Below are 24,214 nucleotides of genomic sequence, written 5' to 3' on the forward strand. Positions count from 1 at the left end.
CCGTTGAGACCAAAGCGCAGCCCCAGCCGCAACCGCAACCGCAACCGAAGGCTACAATGCTCGACGGTGACAGGTGAGAGATATCGAATCTCGCAAAGCTTTACCCCATACTGTTTCATAATAGCCTCTGGGGGTGTGTGGGCTTTCGATCCCCGGTGGCGTATGCCCTTGCGCGCGCGCGGGGGAGACCTACCTAGAGGCTAGGGCCCAGGACCTAGGGGACCCTACCAATGCAACTGAACATGCAACCGTCGACCCGATTCGTGCTGGGCGACTCTAGGTACAGCAAATTACCGACAGGAATGCGTCATCCCGTTTGCCGCTAACAGAGAAGAGGCCAAGGAGGCTTTTGTGAGGTCGAGAATCTTTGGGCATCGAGAGGCGAAAATCTGGGGTCGTAGCCTGTCGTATCCATCCGTAGGACTCTCTGTCTGCCTGTCAGATCGGCAAGTATCAAGTTTGGCCTTGTGGTTCTGCTACGGCAGATGAATGGTGACAATAGTTTCCTACCCCGCAAATTCAACAGCTGGAAAGGGTGTGATCAGCTTTTGATCTTGTCAGCTACGAATGACCAAGTACGAGGCGCAGTTCTGAGTTCATCATCACCAATTTTGTACGTTTCTTTCGGATGCAATGGATTGTTCCCCGTGAGTCAACCACACAATAATGCTGTACATACTACTACATATGCGTGCGGATGAGATGGGAACAATCAGCTGTAAAAAAGCCGAGATCTCTCAAGACTCCGTGGGAACAGAGTAGAACAGAACAGCCGACTTTGGGGGTTGTCTCGTTTGTTAGCCTCATCTGGAGATCCAATGATGAACTGGGGTTGTGAGTGGACGGATGTTCTGCTCTCTCTCTCTCTCTCTTACTGTTCTTTAGTGGCCTGTGAACGTGGAGTGAACAAAAAAGTGACGAGGGAACGGCCCAGCCCAGTTGATTCCAAGGATGTGACTGGCTGGTCGGATGGTATGGATCAGCCTTTCCAAGGGCATTGGTTGGATTAGACGTTCTCGTCACACTGCCTCGTTACAAACTTTTTGGCTCGTTCCGTGTCTCTGTTCGTTTCTTTTCTCTCCACCTCGCAAACCAAGCTAGTCACCTTAAGACACGCATCGTCATTGCACGATGACGTAGCATGCGTGAACCTACATACATACATACATGACCCAAGCATCAGCATGGGAGTTGCCTTAGCTTCCATTGTGACGCCAGGGTCCTGAGTTTAATTGGTCTAAGCCGCAATTCAAAAGCAAGGCAAAATCACGGGTGAGAAATCAAATCACAAGAATCACAAAAGTCAAAAACGAAGCAAAATACCAAGCAAGAGACAGAAAATAAGCATGAGTGCGTCTAATTAAACAGAGATATCGATATCTAAATCGTACTGTAAAAAGTATATGTCTTCACTTCCACTCAACAACCAGTAAAAACCTCAGCTGAGATCACCCACCCTCTCTTGGGTACGGCACATGCAGAGTTCCCCTCACCACAAACGCTTGTGTCACCAAGAGCGGAGACGTCCAAGCCAAGGGATCCTTGAACCTTGAACCTTGAAATCTAAGGGTTGCCTAGCGCGGAGCGTGTAAGTCAGGACCACTAGCACCACCACCAGTGAAAAAAAAACTGTCCACTCTTTTGCTCTGGCTCTGGCTCTGGCTCTGGCTCTACCTGGCTGAGGCTCTAGGCTCGGGGATAAACATTGACCTGCACTGCAACAGAGTGAATGTGGGCTCTACCCGTCTTAGAAGATGCCGAAAACAGCCCATTCCGACTCCAGCATGGATACAGAGTAAGGTAAGGTAATTTCACCCCCATTCTCTAGGTCTCTTGGACTCTTCCGATCAACATATCCGAGCACTCTGAGGGCGTCCCTTTCCGTTCGGTTGCCTTGCTCTGCCTTGCTTGTCTGGCCACGCCTCTTTCGTTCTCTTGCTCTCTTGCTCTCTCCTCCTCAACTATTTATATCCCTCCTCTTCCCCCGTTCCCAAGCTGACCTGACTTCCTCCTCTTCATCAACAGTCACCAGATTTTACCATCCAAAGACTACCTAACTTCAACTTCAACAACACCACTCCAACACTTCAACACCACAAACCCTCATCACCAACCAACCTCACCAACATGCCTGCCTACGAGTACTGCTGCCAGTGTGGAGGCATGATTGTCATCAGCACCACCTGCACCGCTTGCGGCCACAAGCAATGCAACAACTGCCCTCTGTGCTAAAGCATTCACCCACAGACACGTCTCGACGGCGTTCTCCTCCTCTTCTCTCACAACACACGCTTGGGCCTGCATCATGACAAAGGGCTACAGCATGGCGAGATGAAAGTCTGGACACCCTCGCTCATATGAGACACGACTACTTGAAGACTTCAACGACGGCGCTTCTATTCTGCTCGGAAACTGCCTCTTCTCCATTCACACCTATGACCTGGTCGTCACATTCACCATTTCACTTGTTCTTGATTGATACCTCAGCGACTGGTTCTTCAAGCAATTATCCTCTTTCTCCAACAGCAAAAGCTTTGCTTTCAGCCCCCCTTGGGGGTGTTTATGCGAAAGGCGCCACGGGAAAGATATGACGTCGGGTTTTGGGCGTTCTATTACTCTATGCTTTTACGTTTTGGACTTGTCTCGGGGTTTAACGGGGAATGAATCGCAACGGACTTCAGCTGTAACAATATGTTAATCGATACCCGCGGTCTCTTTTTTGGGCCTTGACTTTTGAGAATCAGAGACAAGAATCAATACCAAGTTTTATCAACCCACTTTCGGTGTCTTTTTGCCCGGCGCTTAGTCTTGTGATTCGAATTGATGAGTCCATCGTGAAATAAAACGCTCCAATCATGAATGCACGTTGCCAATTCTTGGTTTGCTTGCCACTGTTAAACGCTCCATTTGGACCCTTGTTTCAGAAAAAAATGACCCCCAAATTCTGTGCCATGACCCGGACTCTCCCGGACCACAGCGTGAGCAGCCTTCCGGATGTTTCCCTTCGTTACATAACATAGCAAACCTCACGTCGGCCCTTCTCTCTGGTTTGGAAATTCAATGCCCACAAGTTAGAACCACATTGCCACGTCGCACCGACAATAATTGCAGAAAACACGACAGCCTGACTGTAAGTAAAATGGAGGCTGGCAGCCTCACCCACTTCATATTAGCCGAGTGCCAATGGCTGCTTGTGAGACACAAAGGTTTAGGGCGGGTGTTATCCTACCCTAGATCCAATACACGAAATTGGAATATTGCATAATTTCAAATGAAGCTCGAGCTCATGGCGTTGTGAGACTGTCCATCATAGTCATGGTGCCACGGCTTGCGATGCTCCCCAGTCCGACCTCATCTCTACTGATCAAGTCTTGATAGTGACATCTTAATTACGACCCGAGCTGCTCATTTGCCAGTTCGGTAGAATCGTGGGCCGTATGCGTCTTGGATAAGTCAACATGGGCACCTAGGTAGACTGAGTATCATGGGTGACCATCGTTATTTATCTCATCTACAATGTTTGACCACAGGCCTGATGCCTATTCCCATTCCTTGACTATGGCCATCCTTGGCTTTGAAATGGCGAAAACTCTCCATGGGTCAACATTTTATAAGCTGACGTAGTATCCTCACTACGTCTTTTGGCCATCGGCTTCCGATCCTATACGTACAAAACCAAACACCTCCCCAGCCTTGTTGAATGCATGCCCGCTTGTTCCGTTCCATTCTGCTTCCTGACATATCATTCCCTTCCACACCTTGCCTGGCGCCAGCTATTCGAATCAAGGACCTGCTCGATCTCTTGCTAGCAGGGCCAATTTGCGCCTGATACTAGATTCCAACCAACCATCCATCCGTCAATGACCGAATTATCCCCAAAAGAAAACATACAAGGAGTGACTTATCCTTCACCCCACAAATACACACGAATGTTGGGGTCCTATCATCGAAGACTCTGCTCGATGATTCAGGACGCTGAGATTAAGTTGATGAAATGAAAAGGGCCGTGAGGTATCTTGGTCATGAGTCTCATGCTATCGGCAAAAGGCGAATTAAGAGAATTGAAAGAAATATAAAAAACAGTCATCATTTGCGCTGCTAAATCATCCCGCCGGGAACTGCATTGCTGCTCATGCTAGGAGGCAGAGGTGGTGCTGCCATAGGCGGAGGAGGAGCTTGATGCATTGATCTTGCTCGTGCGTTCATACCGTTTGCCTCGCTCGTGGCTTTGCGCAATCTCTGGCGGTTCATCCCTGCGCCATCTTCATCATCACTTCGAAAGCCAGCACGTGGGTCGTTCGCAATACTAGGGCTCATAGGGCGGCGATGAGCGCTCATGGTACCTTCAGCGAGCGTGGCTCCTGTGTTCTTGCGCCGAGGGTTGATTGGTGGCAAAGGGGGGGCAATGCTGCTATGCAGGTTAGGCGTAGAGACTGCACCACCATTGAGTCCAGTTCCAGGGCCAGGTCGAAGGCCGTCACGGTGACCCATGGGTGACATTGGCGGCTTGATTGAAGGTTCCGACATATCTCGGTTGCGCATCATCCCACCTGGGTAAGGGGGTCCATACGGTCTCTGGGGGCCGGGGCCAGGTCCAGGGAACCCATGGGGAGAAGGTGCGCCATAAGGCGAGGGGGCACCATTAAGTGGTGAGATTGGTGATGGGTGGCCAGAATCGTGTCCATAGACAGGGTGAATATGCAAGCTGTTGTCGGGACGGTTGAAGGGACCAGGGGAAGCGTTTCCGGGGTATGGTTGAGGCGGCATCCGTGGTGACCGTCGCATGTCTTGTCCGGGCATCATTGGTGCTCTCATCATAGGCCCTTGTCGAGGCTTGCCATTGTTTCCTACGGGAGATCCCATGGGCCCTTGGTAATCATCGCGAGGCACGGACCCGTTCCTAAGGCGTGGCGGTCTACTACCAGAGCTGCCTCCGCTGCTTGCTTCAGAGCCACTTCGGTCACGTTCAGAGGGAGCTCGGGATCCCGAGCGGGAGCCAGCGCGTGAGCCTGCATTGGCCCTCGATTCTTCGCTAGGGACTCGATTGTATGAGACTGGAGGAGGTGGTCTACGTTCTTGAGATGGCGGCCGGGATGTCGTAGTTTGGGCTCGATCTCTGCCTGCCGAAGGAGGCTTCGAGGGTCCTTGGTGCCGTTGCTGAAGTTCGATCTCCTTCATCCTTTGGAGTTCCCGACGGGCTTGTCGGAAAGCCTTGAGGCCAGCATGGACACCTTCCTTTTCCTCGCTATCTCTTGGCAGGGTTTCGTCCCTTGGCTCAGGCGACTGGGTTACTCTTTCATTCGCCTCAAATGAGCTGCGGCGGGATGGACTTGCGGCAGGGGCAGGCGACGAGCCGCGGAGACCAAGGAGTTTCTTGGCTTTGGACTGACTGCCATTCTCTCTGTCACCTCGACCTCTGTCAATCAAAGAGCCACGACTGGACTTGGATTTCAAGATACCCAAAGCGTTCGGACGAGGTGGAGGTGGAAGCTCAGACAGAGGCGGATGTTCTGGTGACGAAATGCTGCTATCAGCTTCGACAAAAGAAGTGAGTCTCTCCCTGACACGTCGCGCACCGTCGGCAAGATGACGAGCAAAGTCATCTGTCTCTTCTTCTGGCTGGGGGTTGACTTGTTGTTTCGAGTTTTGGGTGGATTCGGGTCTAGATAATATCTGGGCCTCCATCAAACCAGACGATCTAGTAGGACTAGTCACGCTACCGTCAATTGACATAGCCAAGTCTCTCTCAATGGACTCCCAGGCGTTCGAATCGACGGTCTTGGGCTCATAGGTATATGCATCAGGGCGTTCGGGAGGGAACCGTGAGCTCAGCTCAACATCGTTGGGTAAGCTTCCATAAATCGAGGAGGCCCCACTATCTTGTCGAAGATGCTGCCTGACCATGCCGCTCAGGCCACCAGAGGTAGGTCCCAAAGTGGGTGAGTCCTTGGGCATTTGCTCTGTTGGGTTAGCTGGCACAACTCCAGTTCCTTCAGAAATCGATAGAGGTATTGGTACTGTGGTGCGTCTGAAGGCAGGGTGCTCATTATCAGCTGGCTTCTCAACCTTGACTTGAAGAGGAAAGATAGGCTGAAGGTGTGACTCGTCCACAACAGACTGGTCATCATCGTCATCAAAGAAGGTTGAATGTTGTGACTCTTCCTGGACGGTTGGCTCAGTCTGGAAAGAACCAGATTCGTTCCTCTCCATTTGCGGACGGTGGGCAGAAGATGACCTAGATCGAGTGCCTGGCAATGAGGGGTTGGAATCAGTGCGGAATCGGTTCGTGGGAGTTTCGCGACCCTGCTGCATTTGCATTTGCCGTTGGGCGAACCTTGATTCATCATACTGGCTGTTGGTCCTGCTCATAATTCTGCTTCGATCAAAGGGCTGAGCCTCCCCTGTCTCACTAATAGGGGGGCTAAGAGGGGGTGTAGCACCAAATGCCTTCTGGTCCATGCTGGGAAATTTATTCATCGAGTCTACAGGACTCATTTGTGATGGAGGGCTGAAAGATCGTAGGTTAGGGGCACTAGCCTTAGCCAGGACCGATCGAGTGATGAAACGATCACCGAATGTTGCGCTTGCTGGCGAAGGAACAGGAGGTGTCAGATCTGGAGTTCTGCTGCCGAGTGTTCGCTTTGTAAGCGTATCGATTCTTGAAAGAGCAGATGACTGTTGGTCCTGGAGATCTTGGTTTAGGCTCTGCTCATAGAGACGACGGGTTCTGGTAACGCTTCGCTCCATTGGTGGTGTTGGGCTAACGGTCCGAGACGTGCGCACGAAGGACTCCCGGTCCTTGACTGAAGATGAGGTAATAGATGTGGCGGCTGTCGAGTCCCGAGCTGCGGATGGGCCTGATGATGTTGTTGAGTTTGTCTCCCTTTTTCGGTTGTACTCGATTTGAGAAGGAGACTCTGGTCGAGCGTTCTCCAAGTCACCTAGATCTTCTTGCTGCAAGTCTTCGAATGACTGCTTATCCTTTTCAGATTGCCTCCACTTCTGGAAAGCCGACTGGGCGACATCGTCACCATAGAGAACACGGCCACTCATAGCCCCTTTGTTCCCACCGGTGCCGATTTTGTAAACCTTTTGTCGACCTCCAAACAAGTTGTTTCCTTCGATTGGTTTCGACCGGCCCATCACACTGCCGTTTGTTGAGCCGGTATCATCATTAGACTGCATCGATGAGCGTGCAAAAGGGGCCCGAATAGACTCGACCTCAGCAATGTCGCCCAACCCTGCCGCAAAACCAAAGTCCATCATTCTCGATTGTCTTTTGGGGAACAGAACACTATCGTCGCTAGCTTTGCCAACCTTGGTGTTTGGATCATCTTGCTCTCGCAACATAGAGAACCGCGCCGAAAGGTTGGTCATCAGAAGACTTGTTCGAAAATCATCAGTCGATGGAAGGGCCGTGGCGAGATCAATCTCCTTCTTAGGTTCCTCTTCCTGTGCCTTTTTCTTGCCGAACATTCTAAAGGGGCTAGAAGACTCGGACTCAATCGATGGCCGGGGAGCCTCGAGATCATCCTTGCCCTTCTTCTTGCCTCTGAACCTATTCATAATGAATGACAAATCCCAAGGATGAAACGTTATTTTTGCCTCGGTTGTTCGTTGTCGTGGGAGGTAGGCGTTTAATTCATCACAACTGATAAAGGCGATAAAAGGTCGAATTAGATTGGCAACTCTACCAATATTGCGTCAAACACTATGCAGGTTAGCTTCGCTATTGCTGATCTGTATGCAAGATTGGTTGGAGTTCATGAAACAAACATCTGGCCCGGTCGCTGCTCGAACTTGATCGCCATGCATGGGTAAATATGGATGGCTGCCTCGATGAACAGTGAGGGCAAGTGTTTCCCCATGCAATGACCCAACCAACCGCTTGCAACAAGAAATGAATTTCGTACCTACAGATGTCAAATTACTGACAGGATACGTGTGCCAGCCTCTGGTGATGTGAGAGACCAATATCGATTCGGGCGAAGTGACTCGCTAGTCACACAGGGCACGCGAGGCAAGATTGTTCGTACTCGATGGGTTCGCGGATCGGGATTGTCGTCGGGGTCGTCGTGGTGCAGGAGTCTCGTGGAGCAACCTGGATGCAATATGGCAAGTTTGTAGGGCGAAAACGGGCGACGGCAGATGAGTTCTTCTTGTAAGAGGGAAGAGGAAAACGCAGGTACCCGAGTTAGGTTAAACAAGAACGGGTCCGATGTGAGTCCAGAAATGGAAACGATTCAGGCAAGTTTGATGGATAAAGGAGGTTGTCTCAGACTTGGGGAGAGAATGAACAAAGCAAAACAAAGGAGATTTTCGCGAGAAGCTTGAGCCAGTGGTGAGTCGAATAAGCCTTGTTTGGTTTGGTCCGACTTTCTTCTGCGGATCTCAAGGGAGAGTGCTGTCACAGGGTGCGAGACGATCGTGTCGGAGAGGGATTCTCAAATGGTTACTGTACTTGCTGGCCGGCAGTTTGATTTGATTTGATCTCATCAATCCGGGGTACCACTGGATCGGCACAAGACTCGTGAGATCCCGAGAGGTACCAAGGCGAGTCAAGGGCAACGGTCAATGGGAGTAAGGTAATGAGCGGATGGAAAAGAATGAATGAAGTTTAACAACAAACGAGGGAACGGAAAAGAAGACCGTTTAGGGACGAGGTGTGTGTGAGCCAATGGAACCAACAAATTCTCGAGATTTTGAGTAGGATGAGAAATTTGGTGACAACGATGAAGGGGGAATTAGATTGACAGGGCGCCCCAGAGCAAAAGACTAGGTAAGGAAGGAATGGATGAGAGAGAGGTGGGGTGTGCCAGGAACAAGGGAAAGGAGGGTGTGGAGACAAGGGGCCTAGTCGTAAAGGGGAATGGTAGCGGGAAAGCCAACAGGCAGGTACCATTTCTGCTAGGTCAGTCGGACTTGCTTCATCATAAATTAACAGCAATGATTGCACTATCACGGGCGGAAGATTAGGTACTCGACGAGATGGAATAGCAAGCTGGGGCATTCCTCGTGAACTAGATACTTAGATATGGCTCAGATGCTAGAGCTTAACACCGTTAAAGTATCATACAGATTTAGCTTTGTAGCTCTGAATGAAACGATGGCTCATGGTAGACAAGGATGGTACATGGGAGCGATCATAAAACAGGTGGTTATAAGTGTTCGCTGCAAAGTACCTTCATCACCGCGAGTACTTTACACTGCGGAACATGGGACGAACAGTCCATTTCTCCTTGAGCTGGTACTAGCTGCACAGGGGACGGAACATCCATCTCACCTCCAAGCTTCGGGGGTGTGACTAGCAGACCACAGGGGGTGGGAGTGAGTCCACCGACCGTTCGAGATGGTGCGGCAAGGGAGACAGGCACGAACAGCCCTGGGTTCACTTCGTTCACTGAAAGTCCTGGAGTTTGCTCAAATTTCAGTGGACTCTGTCTGCTCTTTAGTGCAGTCGAGGAGGAACACTCGCTCCATCGGCCTCCACTAATGGATGATTTTCAACATGGAACCTGACCCGATAGTTAGATCGTGGACCTCACACACCTTCACGGCCCTAGCACTGGAATTCTTCAAGTGTTTGTTAAAACAGATCCATCGTCAGCGTCATCTAGACTTCATACGAGCCAACACTTCTCTTTAGTATGGATACAATCACGATCGGGGATGGATCTCCCTTTCTACACGTCAGTCATCGGAACGCGAGCAGAGGGACGGCAACAAGAGGCTCGCTCTTCTCCAGGCTCGGTACGGGGTTGAGGACCCCAATCAACCTTGCTGTCATTGTGATCAATGTGATACTCTTCTGCATCTTGTATCTCCTGCTCGTGAGTACAAAATACTACACATGTCCGACGCTACAATTTAACAACCGAATCCCAGGTCAGTCAGACGTCCGCGTCCGCCACAAGCCATGCCGTGTCGCACATAAAGATCCATGGCTTTGGTTACCTTGCTTTTACTGCCCAGCTCTGCCCACATTTGCTGGGCCACGCATGACGGGCCACCGCTCTGCTCGCCGCAGACTGCAAACGCCTGGTCTCCCCCGTCTTACATACCCGTCCGCCACCACCATCTTCGTCTTGGTATTTGGACGCCTCAAGGGATCGGAGTAGCAGCCGATGCCCTATCTCGAATGTCCCGAAATACGTATTCGTTCAGCTTGCAGTTGAGGTGGAAATGATATGTTACAGATGCTGTGACGTTGATACGAAACCAGGTTCCGTCGCAAATGTTTCCAGTGCAACCTATCATGCTTCAAAGGAGGATACAAACCCATCCATTGGCTTTATCATCCGACCCTTCAAAGATCAACAGGGTACGAGACAGTGGCTGCAGTGCTAAGAAGCAATGTCATCAGTCCCCTCTTTGTCGCTCGCCAGTCTCATAATATGCACTTGGCTTAAGGGGTCAGCGGCCTGGAGCCTGAGACCTTCTCCACTCGAGCAAAAACCACCACCCGCTGTACTCTGTAGAAGCTCATGCAAGGGACGCGTTTTGGTCACATTGTCGTCTCATGCCATCCGTTCCCTAGTACTCCGTACAGCGACGGTTAAGCCTCCTGGCGTCTTGGGCTCCGTTATCAAAGTATCTAAACCCTCTTGGAGCTCAAGAACGAACGGTGGAAACTCAAAAGTCCAAAACAGAAATGGCGCTCCCTTGTGACGACGAATGGAGATTGGACGGATCGCAGCCGTTATCCATCGTCCACTAGGCTAAACTCTGACTTGTGTTGATTACCGTTGGGGCTTGCAGCCACATCCTACAGCCATAATTGCAAGAATTGGGCAATGCCCATCGCAATAACCACATTTGGAGGATGCTTACCTATTTACTTTTTCCATCGTATTAGCACCTAGAACTAACGGTGTCAAATCGGATGTTGGTTACAGCGTTGCAGCGCGGGCATTTTCAGTTACTCACCCGTCAGCACTTAGTTATGGGGTAACAGGTACCCGTACCTCTCGCAAGATCCCGCACCGCCCTTACCAGCCAATGACCAGACATCAGACGAGAGCCCCTGCAATTGTCCCATTCAAGTCTCAATATCAACACCGGTATCAGAGCCAATACTGATGAAGTTGTTCACATCACGGAACAGACACTACTGCCATATGGTACTTGACCTCTCACAAACTACAAAGAAACTCGCCACTAGCGGAGGAGACTCCCTAACGTTAAAAAGCGCCAGCCTCGGAACCTGATCGACCCGTCCCACAACCCAGCTCTGCCTATGCTATTGCATTGGCTTACAACGCATGTTGCTACTTTGCTAGTCCTTGCTCGCTTCAAGCTCAACTCTCTGTTCGACGAATCAGGGCTTAACGTTGTCGGTTTACTGACTTTGCTCCCTCCTACTCCTGACATACTCGACTAATGCTTGGATCTTCAGTCACGACTTTTCCTCGACCACAGCCCGTCCGGGGTTATTTTGCGAGAAGAACAGTGCGACCCCTTTGTACCTGGTTGCACATGTCTGAGGTGGAAAATGGCATCTGACCCCGGTTTCTTTTACAAAGCCTAATTCTACAACGCAGTCAGCGCAATCCTGCCACTTCCTCTACGAAAGAATGACTTAACGGTCAGAAGATCAGCATAGTAACAAGATGAAGGTGCTCCACTCACGGCTTCATACAATTCCCGAGATTCAATCTTACTCAGCAGACAGAAGCCGCAGGCCGCACCGATCATGTAGCAGAGGTAGCTCTCAACAATTCCCCGTCTTCTCGAAGTCTCATACGCCTCTGAGGTCATTGCTGCCGTCGATACACATATTGAAAAAGGAGTTGCCTGGGGCGTGATAGCTCGCAGAGGCCTGACGTTTCTTAAACATTGGCGTTTGACAAAGGAAGAATAATCTATTCAGAGACTTTGCCCAGCAAAATTGGTGTGAATACATGCTTTCTATAACAGTCTCGATGAAACTGTACTATAACGGCTATTCTATGGTTTTTACGGAGTACTTGAAGGCCAACTGCCATGATTAGGCGGCGCTCCTCTGCGGCGAGCGCTCGCTGACTCCGACATGTCAGGCTCAGACGTACCCCTATCAACTCCCTTGGTTGGCGGCACCGGTGGGAGCGTTCCGCGAGCCAATAACAGATCGGTGCCTGGAGCTAAATCCAATCTTGGCCGCAACGTTCAAGGGAACAAAAGGTGGGCTGCCAGGCACTTCTGTCGTGGTGGATGCTACGCACATGGGTTTTACCTTAGGTTGGAAAGGTGACATCGTGCAAATCGGATCTACCTTCTTCAAACTTGCTGGGAACTGCTGAGACGCGGAAAATATTCTCCCCATATCATCAAAAGCAACCACCAGCTCGACCTCCTTCTTCGCATGATCGATGTTTCTCCTGGTACGGAAATGGTCTTCAATTTGCACCACATGAACGCGGCTACACTGATTAATGGTCCTTAACTATTGGTTCATGAGAGTTGCTCGGTGCTAGTCTTGAGCATCACTACGCTATCCGAATCCAACAAGTTCATAATATCATATTCTGCCCGCAGTAAAACGGATCAGATTTTAATATCATGTCGAAGAACAAGTGCTCTCGGTTGTACATATGAGCAATAGCTCGGCTCGGCTCAGTTCGGCGATCCCAATTGGATGGTCTTGAGCCTTTTGTCTGTTGATCACAACTCTGAGGAGAATCGACCTGGTACCCCGGTTTCTCACCCAACTCGCTGGGACCGCCTAACGGCTCGCCTCGCCAACAACCGACATGATGACATTCGGTGTTCAAGCCCTATCAGTTCAGGAGCTTTGTCCAGCCTCGTCAACTGCTGCTATATTCCCATGCTTCTTCAAAAGCTTCCAAGGTGATTTGATTACAGATCAATCTTCACAATCCCGGTTAGTCACTGGATACTGCTTGCGGTGGTGACGGTGAATTTATTTACCCCCGGGATCTATAAACCCGGTGCGATGGTTTAGGAACAGCCCTGGAACTTTAATGCAATGTTATAGTATGACAACTGCCCACCAAGATCCTGGTCTCTCTTTGAAGGAAACCTCAAGACGTTATTTATTCAGTTATCCAACACCGTATACAATCATTATACCGGCTCATTTCCTCCCGAAATGGGCTCAAGGGACTATTTCCGGAGGATCCTCCGCCACACCGCAAGCCATTCATTGCTAGAACCACAGACTCAGGTTCAAGGAACACAATGCCCTCTGCAAAGTTGAGTTCACTTTACGGCTTTCCTCCCATACCTCAATTTCTCAAAGAGGGTCCCTCGATCCTTTGCGTCATCTTGAGTGTTTTCTCTCTGGTCAATTGACTCAATTCGTCTTGACTCTGGGATCCCACGTCTTTGCCCCTTGCCCTTGCACGCGCTAATATTACTAGGCAGGTATAATCTCCGCATCATAGCAAACAACCATCGTGATGTACCTAGTTCGATTCACGGCTCGAGGCGAAATACGGTCCTGAAATCATGAATTCCTGTGCTCATTTCAGCAATACCCGCTCCCTTACCAAGCAAGCTTGCCATGCAGAATCTACTGAACGATCCACTCCTGCTTAGGCTTGGATCTAGCTTGATGAAGCCGCCAAACTCTGAAAAAGCCACCCGCTCCGTTTAATTTCTGAGGTCCAATTCGCGGGGTCATCAACGAACTCACAAGAATGATTGATGGATGGCATGTCAAGCGAGCCAAGATGAGTACAGCTCTCGGGCCGACGCACTGTTATTCATCATCATTCAGGGAGAAGCACCGGTCTTTCCTCTGGCGCAAGGAGTAAGCGTTCTACTCCGTACAGCTATTGAAGACCCAACATATTAGAGGACAGAACGATGCTGTCTGTGATTGGGATTGCTCTGAGAACGAAAACCTCATTACACTTCCACTAACTGGTATTCCAGCCTTTGGGGGCAACCTCATGTTCCTAGTCTGCCAAACTGTTGGATGCCGAGGCATGGCTATATCTTGGTTGTCGGAGCCAACATGGTCGTTTTCGACTGTTAGCGATTTGCAAATGAGCTTCTACCTTTTGCACGGCAGACCCAACAATGATGGAGATAAGCCCAACAACTAACAGCACGCCGCAGAACGAGTTGTACATGACTGATCAGTGATGAATGTTCAGGAACGAGTACGAAAGTAGTTTTCACCCCCCATTCCTCGACTCATCCCTTCAAACCATCAGATGAAAGTTGACTCTCGGAATTCGATGTAGACTCAGTATGAGTGATTAGATTCAACTGGAGTTCTCTGTCCCCTGTAGGTACCTTTGGCGAAGTCGACGTGGTCTGATTCTCACATGGGCCGTCAAACAATCACCTCAGAGGTCGTAAAGGCGAACAAGATGTTCCGAAGATCCAACCGCTCTGGACAATCAACTCATCTGTGTCGATACTCCAATATTGCGTTCGCTAGGTGTTATTTCGGCGTGGATACATCAGAACATAGTCATCTACCTCTCACCTCCCCCAGAGCAGACTACAGACTGCATGTGGAAGACTCGGCAATACTACATCGGAAACAGCTGACTCTTATACGGGTACTAGAGCATGTATTTCTCCTTACTCTCTTCCCCCTATTCTTTTTTCTTGTATGTTTTTTTCTTTATTTTGAACTGTTTTGTCTATTTGTTTTCATATCTTTCTATATAAGACTTTTACCACAGACTCAATAAAAGATCTAAGCTTCTTGTTGCCCAATCGTGTGGACTCGATACCTGACCTCTAAAAAACCACATACATAACCCTCCAGGCAGTTATTGCCATGTCTTAACGCCATTTCGCCATACTGTCTATATATACGCTAAAAATTCGAGGCACAATACCGATAATGAAGGAAATATCTGTTGAGCTTGCCCTGGTTGGCCGAGGAGCTTCCTTGTCCTGGCGAGCAAGTTTTTCATCTTACGAGGTCTGACGAAGATGAGACTCATTCTCCAAAGACGGTGTTGTCGTCTTGGTCCATCTGGTCCATTTCCTTGGTAAACTCAGGGGTTTCCTTGAAAGCATATCCAGGGTGACCAGCATTCAGAAGAAGAACAGCAATGCACATCATGCTAAGAACAGTTAGTGGGTTGTTGCTATAAATGTGACAAGCTTCAAGGGCTCTTACCAAGATTCAAGAGCGATGTAGAGACCTTCGTCTCGAAAGATAGCACTGAAGTATCCTCCATTGAGCTCGGCAATTCGGTAGCCACATCGAATCAAGATGAAGATAGTCGAAAGGAAAAGGAAGAAGAGAAAAGTCAGAATGGACTTGGTAAGACGATGTCGGGCCGGTGACTTGGAAGCCCTGATAACGTAGTCGATAAACAATGCAACGAAACAAAGTAGAGTGACAACTTGGAAGACGAGGCCAGCGATGGAGACGTCCTCTCCAGTCTTGACGTCGTCCTCCGCTGTGGAAACAACTGAGACTGCACCGCCGACGGCTTGGAGGATGAGAGAGATGATGTCGGAAGGGATGAAGATCCAGTAGAAATACTTGGGGGAGAATCGAGAGATGTTTGGGTCGACAAAGTTGATGCTGAGAGTGTCAGTTGTGCTTCCTTTAAGTGGACTGAGGGAACTTACACCTGGGACAGAAGAACATAGATGGCAGCAGAGAAGAAAACGGGGGCAATGGTGATCATGACTGGGCCAGAGTTAGTCAAGTTCTCCCTTTCCATCCATCCCTTGTTAGAGTTTGGTTTAGAAACACTTACTGATCTGCAATAGAAAGCCAATAAAGTCGAATGGATTATCGTGGATGATGAGTCGTCCAATGTAACCGATAATCTCGAGAATACATCCTGCCATCATACTCACCATGAAACCCCATGTCTTCATCTTGATACCTTGGAAGATGTGGAGAGCCATGGACAATCCGAACACTCCAATGAAAATGGCATTGGCGGGAAGATTTGGTTGGTATCGCAGTATACTGGACTCGAGGGGACATAATTCGAGAGTACAGTTGGCATCGGAGCCGAATGAGATAAGGCCGTCGGGTAGTGGTGTGTGGCTCATGTTTGCGATCTTCACAACGTCGTCGAGTTAGAGTTGATAAACTTTTCGGTAGGGCTGGGCTATATATGCAGCAAAAGATCAGAGCTCGCACTTTGTTTATTACTGTTGGATGGCAGTTATGATGTGATGGATTTGGATATCTGGGGAAGACAGCAGGTTCACGTCTTTATAAAGGGGCAGGTTTCAAGATATCAGATCTCGGCACCCGTCGGGACAAATATCCAAGATCTGACTCCGCGGGCATAACGACCCAACTACGTCAACTGGCACCACTGATCCTGAATTCCTATACTATTTCAGTTGCAGTGGAGAAAAAAAGCCGATTGTGCACTTCAGGATCAGGTGGGTCCGGGTGCGGCATGAATCCGTGGCTCCGGCCGATCGGGCGCCGCGGGAGACGGACAGGCAAAATGGACATGAAACACGAGGCTGAGCTTGATAGAGTTGTATAATTCGCATTGATACGAGGGATCTTGATAAGCTATTTCTAGATTTAATGAGATTCCACGTCAGCATGGCATGGTCCGCGCGAGTGTTGTTGGGTTAGAGTTTGCTGTGGACTGTTGCTAGGGATAGAGAACGTTGCTGGTCAGCCCAGGAGCCATTGGGTATGCAAAGATGCATCGCGAAATTCGTTATCCTTACGCCATAGCTAGTGGCTCTAGCATGATTATCTCGGCCGCAACGGGCATCTACATTCCCTACCTTGCATGATCTAGCTCGGCAGTGGTGACGCGATATACTTCCCATGGTGATGGCTGCATCGTGTCAGATCGTGACATGGCACTAGGGGTCCAAGGCGATGCTGATCTTATTCTATATTCATTTTTATACAAATTTTGTTGTATTCGTACTCAGCCCTAGAGCATTGTCCTCACTGTAAGTCTATGCTTAAATTCTGGATATTCACAGCCCGGTTAATCCAAGCTGGAGAGAAACGTAGGGTAGACTTGACATCTATCATATATAGGTTAGTACTTTACAGGTCAAATTGGATCAAGAAATGAAAATTCCACCAGTATTCAGTTAGTACTTTTTCATAATATGTAAAGATCAAATAGGAACATGATAGTGCCAAGTAATGAGGCTCAACATCTCCTTAGATCTACGTTGATATTGTTGCCGAGTTGGAGTTGTAGTTCGGACTCAGCCAAGCCGGAACAGGAAGCTTGGCCCGGGGGCCCGAGTCAAGCCGACTCCGTTGTCAGCTGCGACATCAAAGTGATCCTTCAATCTGAAACCATTTATAATGTGGACCATATCCCATCGCTTCAGATTCGGATAAGTAAGCCATGTCGATGTACTATTACTGATAAGATGTTATCTCTCCGTTTCCCATATTCTTCCAGCCAAGATTTGGATTTTGGCTGAGGGAGTATCCTATTACTACGCGTATCATGTGTTTTCACCAGGCGACAGTCAAGGCCACAGATGTAGTGTATCTGCGGTAATTATGTGTCCTCTGCATATAAAATGCTGCAGTATATTTCGAAACGGTTGATGCCTAGGTAGATGCTCTATCCACGAATATGAAAACACTTGTCTTCATGATACAGGCAGACTCGCATCCGAGACACGTGTACCAACTACGCAGTTGAAAGAGTCAGAACCCTCAAAGAAACCGTGTTCATTTTAGGAGTCAGAATAAAAGTCGTCATTGCGCCTAACAAAAGACACTTGCCTCCATCACGAGGGTCAAGTCTGCATTCAGGTGATCAGCTCTGTTGACTCGAGACATATTCCTCTATTTGTAGCACCTACTTTCAGTGGGTCACTCACTAAGCCATCACCGTCACGCGAAAAAGGTGCCCCGCCCCCGCTCGCGGGAGTTTCGGCGCCCACTTCACCTCCTGGGTCCATTTTCAGCTCAGCTTATTAGCTTCAACCACTAAACGTTACCTACTTTACCTTATCCTCAAACTTATTCTATTACACCTACAGGAACCCTTTTCCTTTCTCCTCCTGAAACCCTCTCGGAGACAATTACCCTCTTCTCCGTTGGTCAAACTCCCGCTCACATTTAGCTTTAACTGCCGAGTTACGCACGAGGTCTCACCTCGGATTGCAGCCATGTTTGACCTTTTTCCTATGCTCTTATCGTAAGCTTCAGCCCTATACCTCTTCGTCATGAGGCGTCATACTCGCAATTGCGATAAACCACCCCAATCAGCTCGCAATGCCAATGGATCTGATTTACTGACTGTTTGTTTCTTCTCAATAGTTCTGTCGCCTGTTATCTGTTTCCTATCTTTGCATCTTACAAAGCGCTCAAGACACATGATCCCACCCAGCTGACGCCATGGCTGATGTATTGGGTGGTGCTCAGTTGCTGTCTTCTCGCTGAGTCTTGGGTTTGGTTTATTGTGTCATGGTATGTCCAAGCCTCATACCTGACACCTTCTGTACTGACACCAGCAGGATTCCGCTTTACGGCTATTTCCGTTTACTATTCCTCCTCTACCTTATCCTCCCACAGACGCAAGGCGCTCGACGTCTATACGAAGAATATGTCCATCCTTATCTTGAAAAGAACGAGACGCAGATTGACGACTTCATCGCAAGTGCACATGAGCGCTTGACTGCTGCCGGAATATCTTACCTCAAGCTCGCTATCGAGCAGTTCAAGGTCAAGGTCCTCGGTCTTCCACCATCCGAACCCGAGTCGCCTCCTCCCGAGCCTGCGCAAGGCTATACGCAGTCGCTCCTGTCACGATTCAACGTCCCTGCTGCGCGATGGGCTGGTAACACCAGCAGCGGCACCGACTTCTACAGCCTACTCTCCAGCGCTGTGGCCGCTGCTACCAACGCAGGTGCAGGCGCAGGTGGACAATCGGCTGGTACGAGAACAGTTGGAGGTGAGCCCACAAACTCGGGCGCATTGATCCCACCGCATCTTCGCGAGTCTGGCGCCAGAATGGACTTCATCTCGGCTCAGCGCGATCGCCTAAATGTCCTGATCTCGGCACTTGATCGGGAGGCCCAGGATCTTCGCACCGAAGCCCAGCGTGCCCAGACAAGCACAGGCTCTCGCCGCGATCCGATGGCCTACGGAGGTTATGATAATAATGAGGAAGACGAACCTACCCAGAGACCACCTAGTGGACTAAGCGGATGGAGTGGTATTAGCAAGAGTCGCAGCGAGACCGATTTCGAAAGGATCGACGCAGAGACTAGTTCGGACGAAGACCATCGCCAGGTGCGCCGAAGAAACCAGGGAGCTGGCACTAGAAATGCATCAGGCTCATGGGTTCCTTGGGGATGGGGCGGGGATGCCGCATCAGGTGGCGGAGCGAGCGCTTCCGGAAGGGAAAGATAGAAACTCCATTCTGGGAAGTGGGTTTTGAATGATCATGGGTCTTACTAAGGTCCTCCGTAGATATGGTGTTTTTCTTTGCCGCGGGCCCGTTGATATTAGGCGCAATAAATGCTCCAGTGCATATCTATAAATGGGAATTGGTGTACATGAACTCGTTCTTCTTTTGAGACAGCCGTAGATCTCGGTCCGATGATTCGTTCCGTCCGTTTTCCTCTGAATTACTACAGTATCGCTCCATGCGCCAAAGCCATACGTCTAACTCATCCATATCATACAGCAGGGGACTCGCCCCGAGATTCTATACAAATGTAGTGCAATGAAGACATGAGAGATCCTAACAAAACTTGTATGGGTACGCTGCCTCAGCGAGACCCTTCTTGTAGAAAAAAGTCCTCTTCTTCTTAGTGACTGCGTGCTCGACCCATTTTTCCTCTATGTAATGCTTTTTGAACCAGCGGATGTACACAGGATCCCAGAGTTCAGAGGCGATACCGAGATCCTTGCAGCAACGCATCAGGGCGTTGGATTTGGCACCCTCAATGGCGGCAGGGATAGATTCGGGGCTGAAGAAATTGTTGTAGCCCTGCGATTGGGAGACGATTCTGTTCTTGTTAGTCAATATATGATACTGGAAATTGCTTCACTTACCGGCCGTGCACGATGAGGGCATATTCACGCGTCACAATCTGGTTGCCGATAATGACCTCCCCACGATGGACCATTCCCCAAGCCATCGGTCCAAACGCTTCATTGAGCCGCCGTCGGTACTTGACCTCTGGCAAATAGATGATACCATCGGGCTTGACCTCCACATCAGCAGCATCAACTGGTCTTGCGAGAATCTCATTCTGCTCAGGAGTAACAGCCTTCACACCAAGGCCATACCAGCTCTTCTCCCAGTTAATGTGGTCTGTGTTCTCTGTATCCGTCTCGCTAGTCTCGCTCAGAATGGTCTTGGACACTGTAACAGGCTTGTGTGGGCTCTCGGGCTTAGCAGTCTTGTTACTCGCCGGGGGGTTTGCAGGAATTGTCTTTGGCGGAAATGTAGACTTTGTAGATGCGGCTGCAGGTGTAGATCTCGCAGCTGGCGACTTCGCAGTCGTAGTCGCAGTCGAAGGTGCAGCTTTAGCTCTGGGAGTATATTTGGGCTTCACTTGTGTAACATCTTCAACAGCTGATGCTTCGGTAGCGTATCGTGCGATTGGACGAAAGGAGATGGGGAGTCTTCGGGCGGCGAAGAGGGCGCGACGAGGGACGAGCATTGTGGGTTGATATGGGGAGTCGGATGTGGTAAGCTTAGCTTCAAGCTTGATGAAGCTTTGGTGATAATTAATTTCAAGGGCGGATGGATTGATTGTCCGGTGGGGACAGTGCTAGTTAGTACTGTGTATGTCGTATCATGATGCCTTGATTGAGTGAACGCATTTGGGAGTCATCGTTTCCTTAACCGCCCTGAAAGGAGAGCATGATCTTGCTAGTATACATTTTATACAGTAATAATACAGAACATGTCCCTCAATGCGACTTTAATTGTCCTTGGTCTCTGTTCGTTGGTCGTTGTTATGAGCCTTCCAGCACTGTTTGAATTGCTCCATCTACGTATGATACTGTCAGTTCAGGTCTATGACAGCATAAAGAGCAATGTGATAAGGCATCTCGAAATAATAAACGGAATTGAAATGGATTGGATTTAGATACTTACTTCTGCAGCACATGCACGCCAATCCTTCTTTTCAAAGTAGCAGTCCGTCATTTTTGCGTTCTCATCTAAGTTGGTGACGCCTGTTAGCGAGCCTTTTCCTCAACAGAACGATTGATGAGCGGGTAATTGAGGCGTAGACTTATAGAACCTCATAGAGGCCCTACATCTTCCTTTGTATCTTGCCATTGGGTTTTGTGAGAAAAAGAAGACTCACCCGCGCATCCAGTGCTAAAGATCCGCTTGTCCCTTCATCAGCGGTTAGCAAAGGCCTCGGCTTTCGGTGTCTCAACGGAAAAGAGCGCTCACTCACCATTCATCGGGCTCATCGTCGTCTTCTTGCGTGCTCTGCTGAGCGTTACTCTCTACTTTTGTCATAATTTCGACCCGTCTCTTGTCGAAAATTGTGGTGATTGAGTCTTGCGTGTTATCGTTGAAAGAAGTTAAAGGTGGTTCGAGGCGGAGATTTGGCTGAGGCGAGATCCAGCAAAAGTCAAGTGACAAAGACTGCACGAACAACACCGATATCACCAGAATCTGCCAAATACGAACAATGGCACCTGCAAAGCTCAACGTGCTTGTTTACACAGGTTTGATCCATCAGCTCCCTTCACCGGCTCTTACACCCACTGATTCACTACCAAGGCATTGGCACGACAGTTGAGTCAGTGCGGCATTGTATCTGGTCCCTCCGCCGTCTTCTCGGCCCCAACTACGCCGTCATCCCCATCACCGAGAACATCGTCCTCAAAGAACCATGGCAAGCAACATGCGCCCTCCTCGTCTTCCCAGGCGGTGGCGATCTCGGCTACTGCCAGGCACTGAATGGTGAGGGAAATCGTCGCATCGGCGACTATGTTCGCCGAGGAGGCTTTTATCTAGGCTTCTGTGCTGGCGGCTACTATGGGACGCAGAAGTGTGAGTTTGAAGTGGGAAATAAGCCCATGGAAGTTATTGGACGAAGAGAGCTAGGCTTCTTCTCAGGAACCTGTCGAGGTGGTGCGTTCAAAGGCTTTGAGTATCGGAGTGAAAGGGGAGCGAGGGCTGTGCGTTTGACGGTACCCAAGGGTGCCTTTGAACAGGAGGTTGCGTCTGAAATCATCTCTTACTATAACGGAGGAGGTGTCTTTGTTGATGCCGCTTCGGTCAAAGACAGAAAGGTCGAGGTTCTCGCTACTTACGATGAGGAGCTTGATGTCGATGGTGGTGATGGAAAGGCAGCAGTTGTTCTTTGCACTGTCGGAGATGGAAAGGCTTTGCTTACTGGCCCTCACCCTGAGTACGTTTCAATCTGTTTACCGTATATCTGTACTGACTGATACACTTTAGGTTCGCTGCGGCCAACTTGAATCCTCAGCCAACCGTCCCTGGGTATGATGACCTGGTCACCAAACTAGCAGACGCTGATAAGGACCGAGCTACTTTTCTCAAGGCATGTCTCACAAAGCTCGGCCTTGAGGTCAGCCCTCACGACACTGGTGTCCCGTCGCTCTCCCATCTTCACCTCTCCTCCATCACCGACACAGGCGTATCAGAGCTATTGACTGAGTGGAGCGACATCATCGACAAGGAGAACGGCGAAGAATGGATCCGAGCAGAAACAGATACATTTCACATCCAGAATGAGGATACAATCTGGAGTCTCGAAGGGCTCCAGCAATCTCTGACAGAGACAACGGATTCCCACATCTCCGAGAATGGCAGCATTGACTACAGCATGATCATCAAGAAGATCTTTCCTCACGAGAAGGGTCTTCCCCACCCCAAGCTTACACCACATTTCAACCATGGCCTGTTCTTTTCAAGCCTGAAGCATTATCGGCAAATTGAGCCAACTGCTCGGGCATGGGGTGACTTGCTCATGTACGGCGAAGTTGTCACAAGTACAAATACCATGCTTGAGAAGTATGTTCCCTCCCAATGTCCCAATCAGGAGACGTACAATACTGACATGCATCAGGAACCCCAAGCTCATGCCTAAACTCCCAAGTGGCTTCACAGTCTCAGCTACCACCCAAGTTGCTGGCCGTGGTCGTGGTTCCAACGTCTGGATTGCTCCTCCTGGAATGCTCATCTTCTCGACTGTAATCAACCACCCAGCCCACCTGGCTGTGACTCGTCCGGTAGTCTTTATCCAGTATATCACGGCTATTGCCATGGTTGAGGCTGTGCAGTCTTATGATCGTGGCTACGAGAATATTCCCATCAAGCTAAAGTGGCCCAACGACATTTGTAAGTCTATTCAGCTCCCCTACAAGATCAAGACTAACATCATTAGATGCCCTTGACCCCATAAAGTCAAAAGAGAAACCACAATACGTTAAAGTCGGCGGCATTCTCTCCCAGTGTCTCTATTTTGACGGCAACTACCAAATCATCCTCGGCGTAGGCCTCAACACCATCAACCCCCGTCCCACAATCTCCATATCCGACCTTGTTCCCTCAGGGGCACCAGAACTTCATCTCGAAACGCTCCTAGCACGCGTTCTCACACGCATCGAAGCGATCTACGCTCAGTTCCTTCGGGAAGGGTTTTCAGCTGATCTTGAAGCCCGTTACTACCGCCACTGGCTACACACTAGACAAGACGTCATTCTCGAGGCAGAAGGTGGTGTCAAGGCTCGTGTGGTGGGAATTACGCGAGATTGGGGAATGCTGAAGGTTGAAGAGGTAAGTTCTACCGGGAAGTCGACTGGGAAGATCTGGGCATTGCAGAGTGATGAGAATAGCTTTGATTACTGGAAGGGCTTGGTCAGGAGGAAGATGTGAGAATGCATATGTGGTATCAAAACGTTGGGAGCGACAGATACGCATTAGCCAACACTAGTCATGAAAACCATTCTATGGTTGCTTACCAATTAGATCATGCCATATTTGGTTTGTCAGTAATCGGGGCCCGAGTCACAAAGTTATCCTGCTGAAGACTGTTTCTTGTCTATGGAAGCATAGATAGTGACCCAAATCTATGGGACCGACATCTAAGATGATCTTCCAGACTTTGAGATGGTAGAATCTCTTGCAGACGGTACAGTATCTCCTCTGTTGCCGTCACATTAGGTATATTTTTACTGGCAGAGGTTAAAGGACGGTACAGAAGCGCTTGGTAGCATACGTTGGACCCCTTGGTAAGGGTTGTGCCTACAAGAATCGGCTGAGAGAACATCAAATGCACATCGAGGGCCCGAGAATGTATCTCAGAGTATGTGTTGATCCAGTGA

At 49.5% G+C, this 24,214-nt stretch overlaps 5 protein-coding genes across 5 annotated transcripts; 2 read left to right on the plus strand and 3 right to left on the minus strand.

The window, feature by feature from the left end:
* Positions 1 to 4,098: 4,098 nt before the first annotated feature.
* FSUBG_1128 (uncharacterized protein) lies at positions 4,099 to 7,566 on the minus strand (the record flags this gene model as incomplete). The annotated part of the gene is made up of 1 exon (XM_036675945.1): positions 4,099 to 7,566. One exon carries the CDS (start codon positions 7,564 to 7,566, stop codon positions 4,099 to 4,101), a length of 3,468 nt encoding a protein of 1,155 aa, XP_036543296.1.
* Positions 7,567 to 14,902: 7,336 nt separating this feature from the next.
* FSUBG_1129 (phospholipid-translocating ATPase) lies at positions 14,903 to 15,981 on the minus strand (the record flags this gene model as incomplete). Its single annotated transcript, XM_036675956.1, has 4 exons — positions 14,903 to 15,029; positions 15,086 to 15,499; positions 15,547 to 15,607; positions 15,678 to 15,981. The coding sequence occupies 4 exons, from the start codon at positions 15,979 to 15,981 to the stop codon at positions 14,903 to 14,905; spliced, it is 906 nt and encodes a 301-aa protein (XP_036543297.1).
* A 2,070-nt stretch (positions 15,982 to 18,051) lies between these two features.
* On the plus strand, positions 18,052 to 19,297 carry FSUBG_1130 (receptor expression-enhancing 4; the record flags this gene model as incomplete). Its single annotated transcript, XM_036675968.1, has 3 exons — positions 18,052 to 18,080; positions 18,203 to 18,352; positions 18,400 to 19,297. 3 exons carry the CDS (start codon positions 18,052 to 18,054, stop codon positions 19,295 to 19,297), a joined length of 1,077 nt encoding a protein of 358 aa, XP_036543298.1.
* A 334-nt stretch (positions 19,298 to 19,631) lies between these two features.
* FSUBG_1131 (mitochondrial genome maintenance) lies at positions 19,632 to 20,559 on the minus strand (the record flags this gene model as incomplete). The annotated part of the gene is made up of 2 exons (XM_036675979.1): positions 19,632 to 19,899; positions 19,946 to 20,559. The coding sequence occupies 2 exons, from the start codon at positions 20,557 to 20,559 to the stop codon at positions 19,632 to 19,634; spliced, it is 882 nt and encodes a 293-aa protein (XP_036543299.1).
* A 990-nt stretch (positions 20,560 to 21,549) lies between these two features.
* Positions 21,550 to 23,765, plus strand: FSUBG_1132 (BPL1-biotin holocarboxylase synthetase; the record flags this gene model as incomplete). Its single annotated transcript, XM_036675990.1, has 5 exons — positions 21,550 to 21,586; positions 21,642 to 22,275; positions 22,326 to 22,901; positions 22,957 to 23,228; positions 23,275 to 23,765. The coding sequence occupies 5 exons, from the start codon at positions 21,550 to 21,552 to the stop codon at positions 23,763 to 23,765; spliced, it is 2,010 nt and encodes a 669-aa protein (XP_036543300.1).
* Between the last annotated feature and the right edge of the window lie 449 nt (positions 23,766 to 24,214).

This window comes from Fusarium subglutinans (assembly GCF_013396075.1).
Source record: "Fusarium subglutinans strain NRRL 66333 chromosome Unknown NRRL66333_c0000005, whole genome shotgun sequence".
Classification (NCBI taxonomy): domain Eukaryota; kingdom Fungi; phylum Ascomycota; class Sordariomycetes; order Hypocreales; family Nectriaceae; genus Fusarium; species Fusarium subglutinans.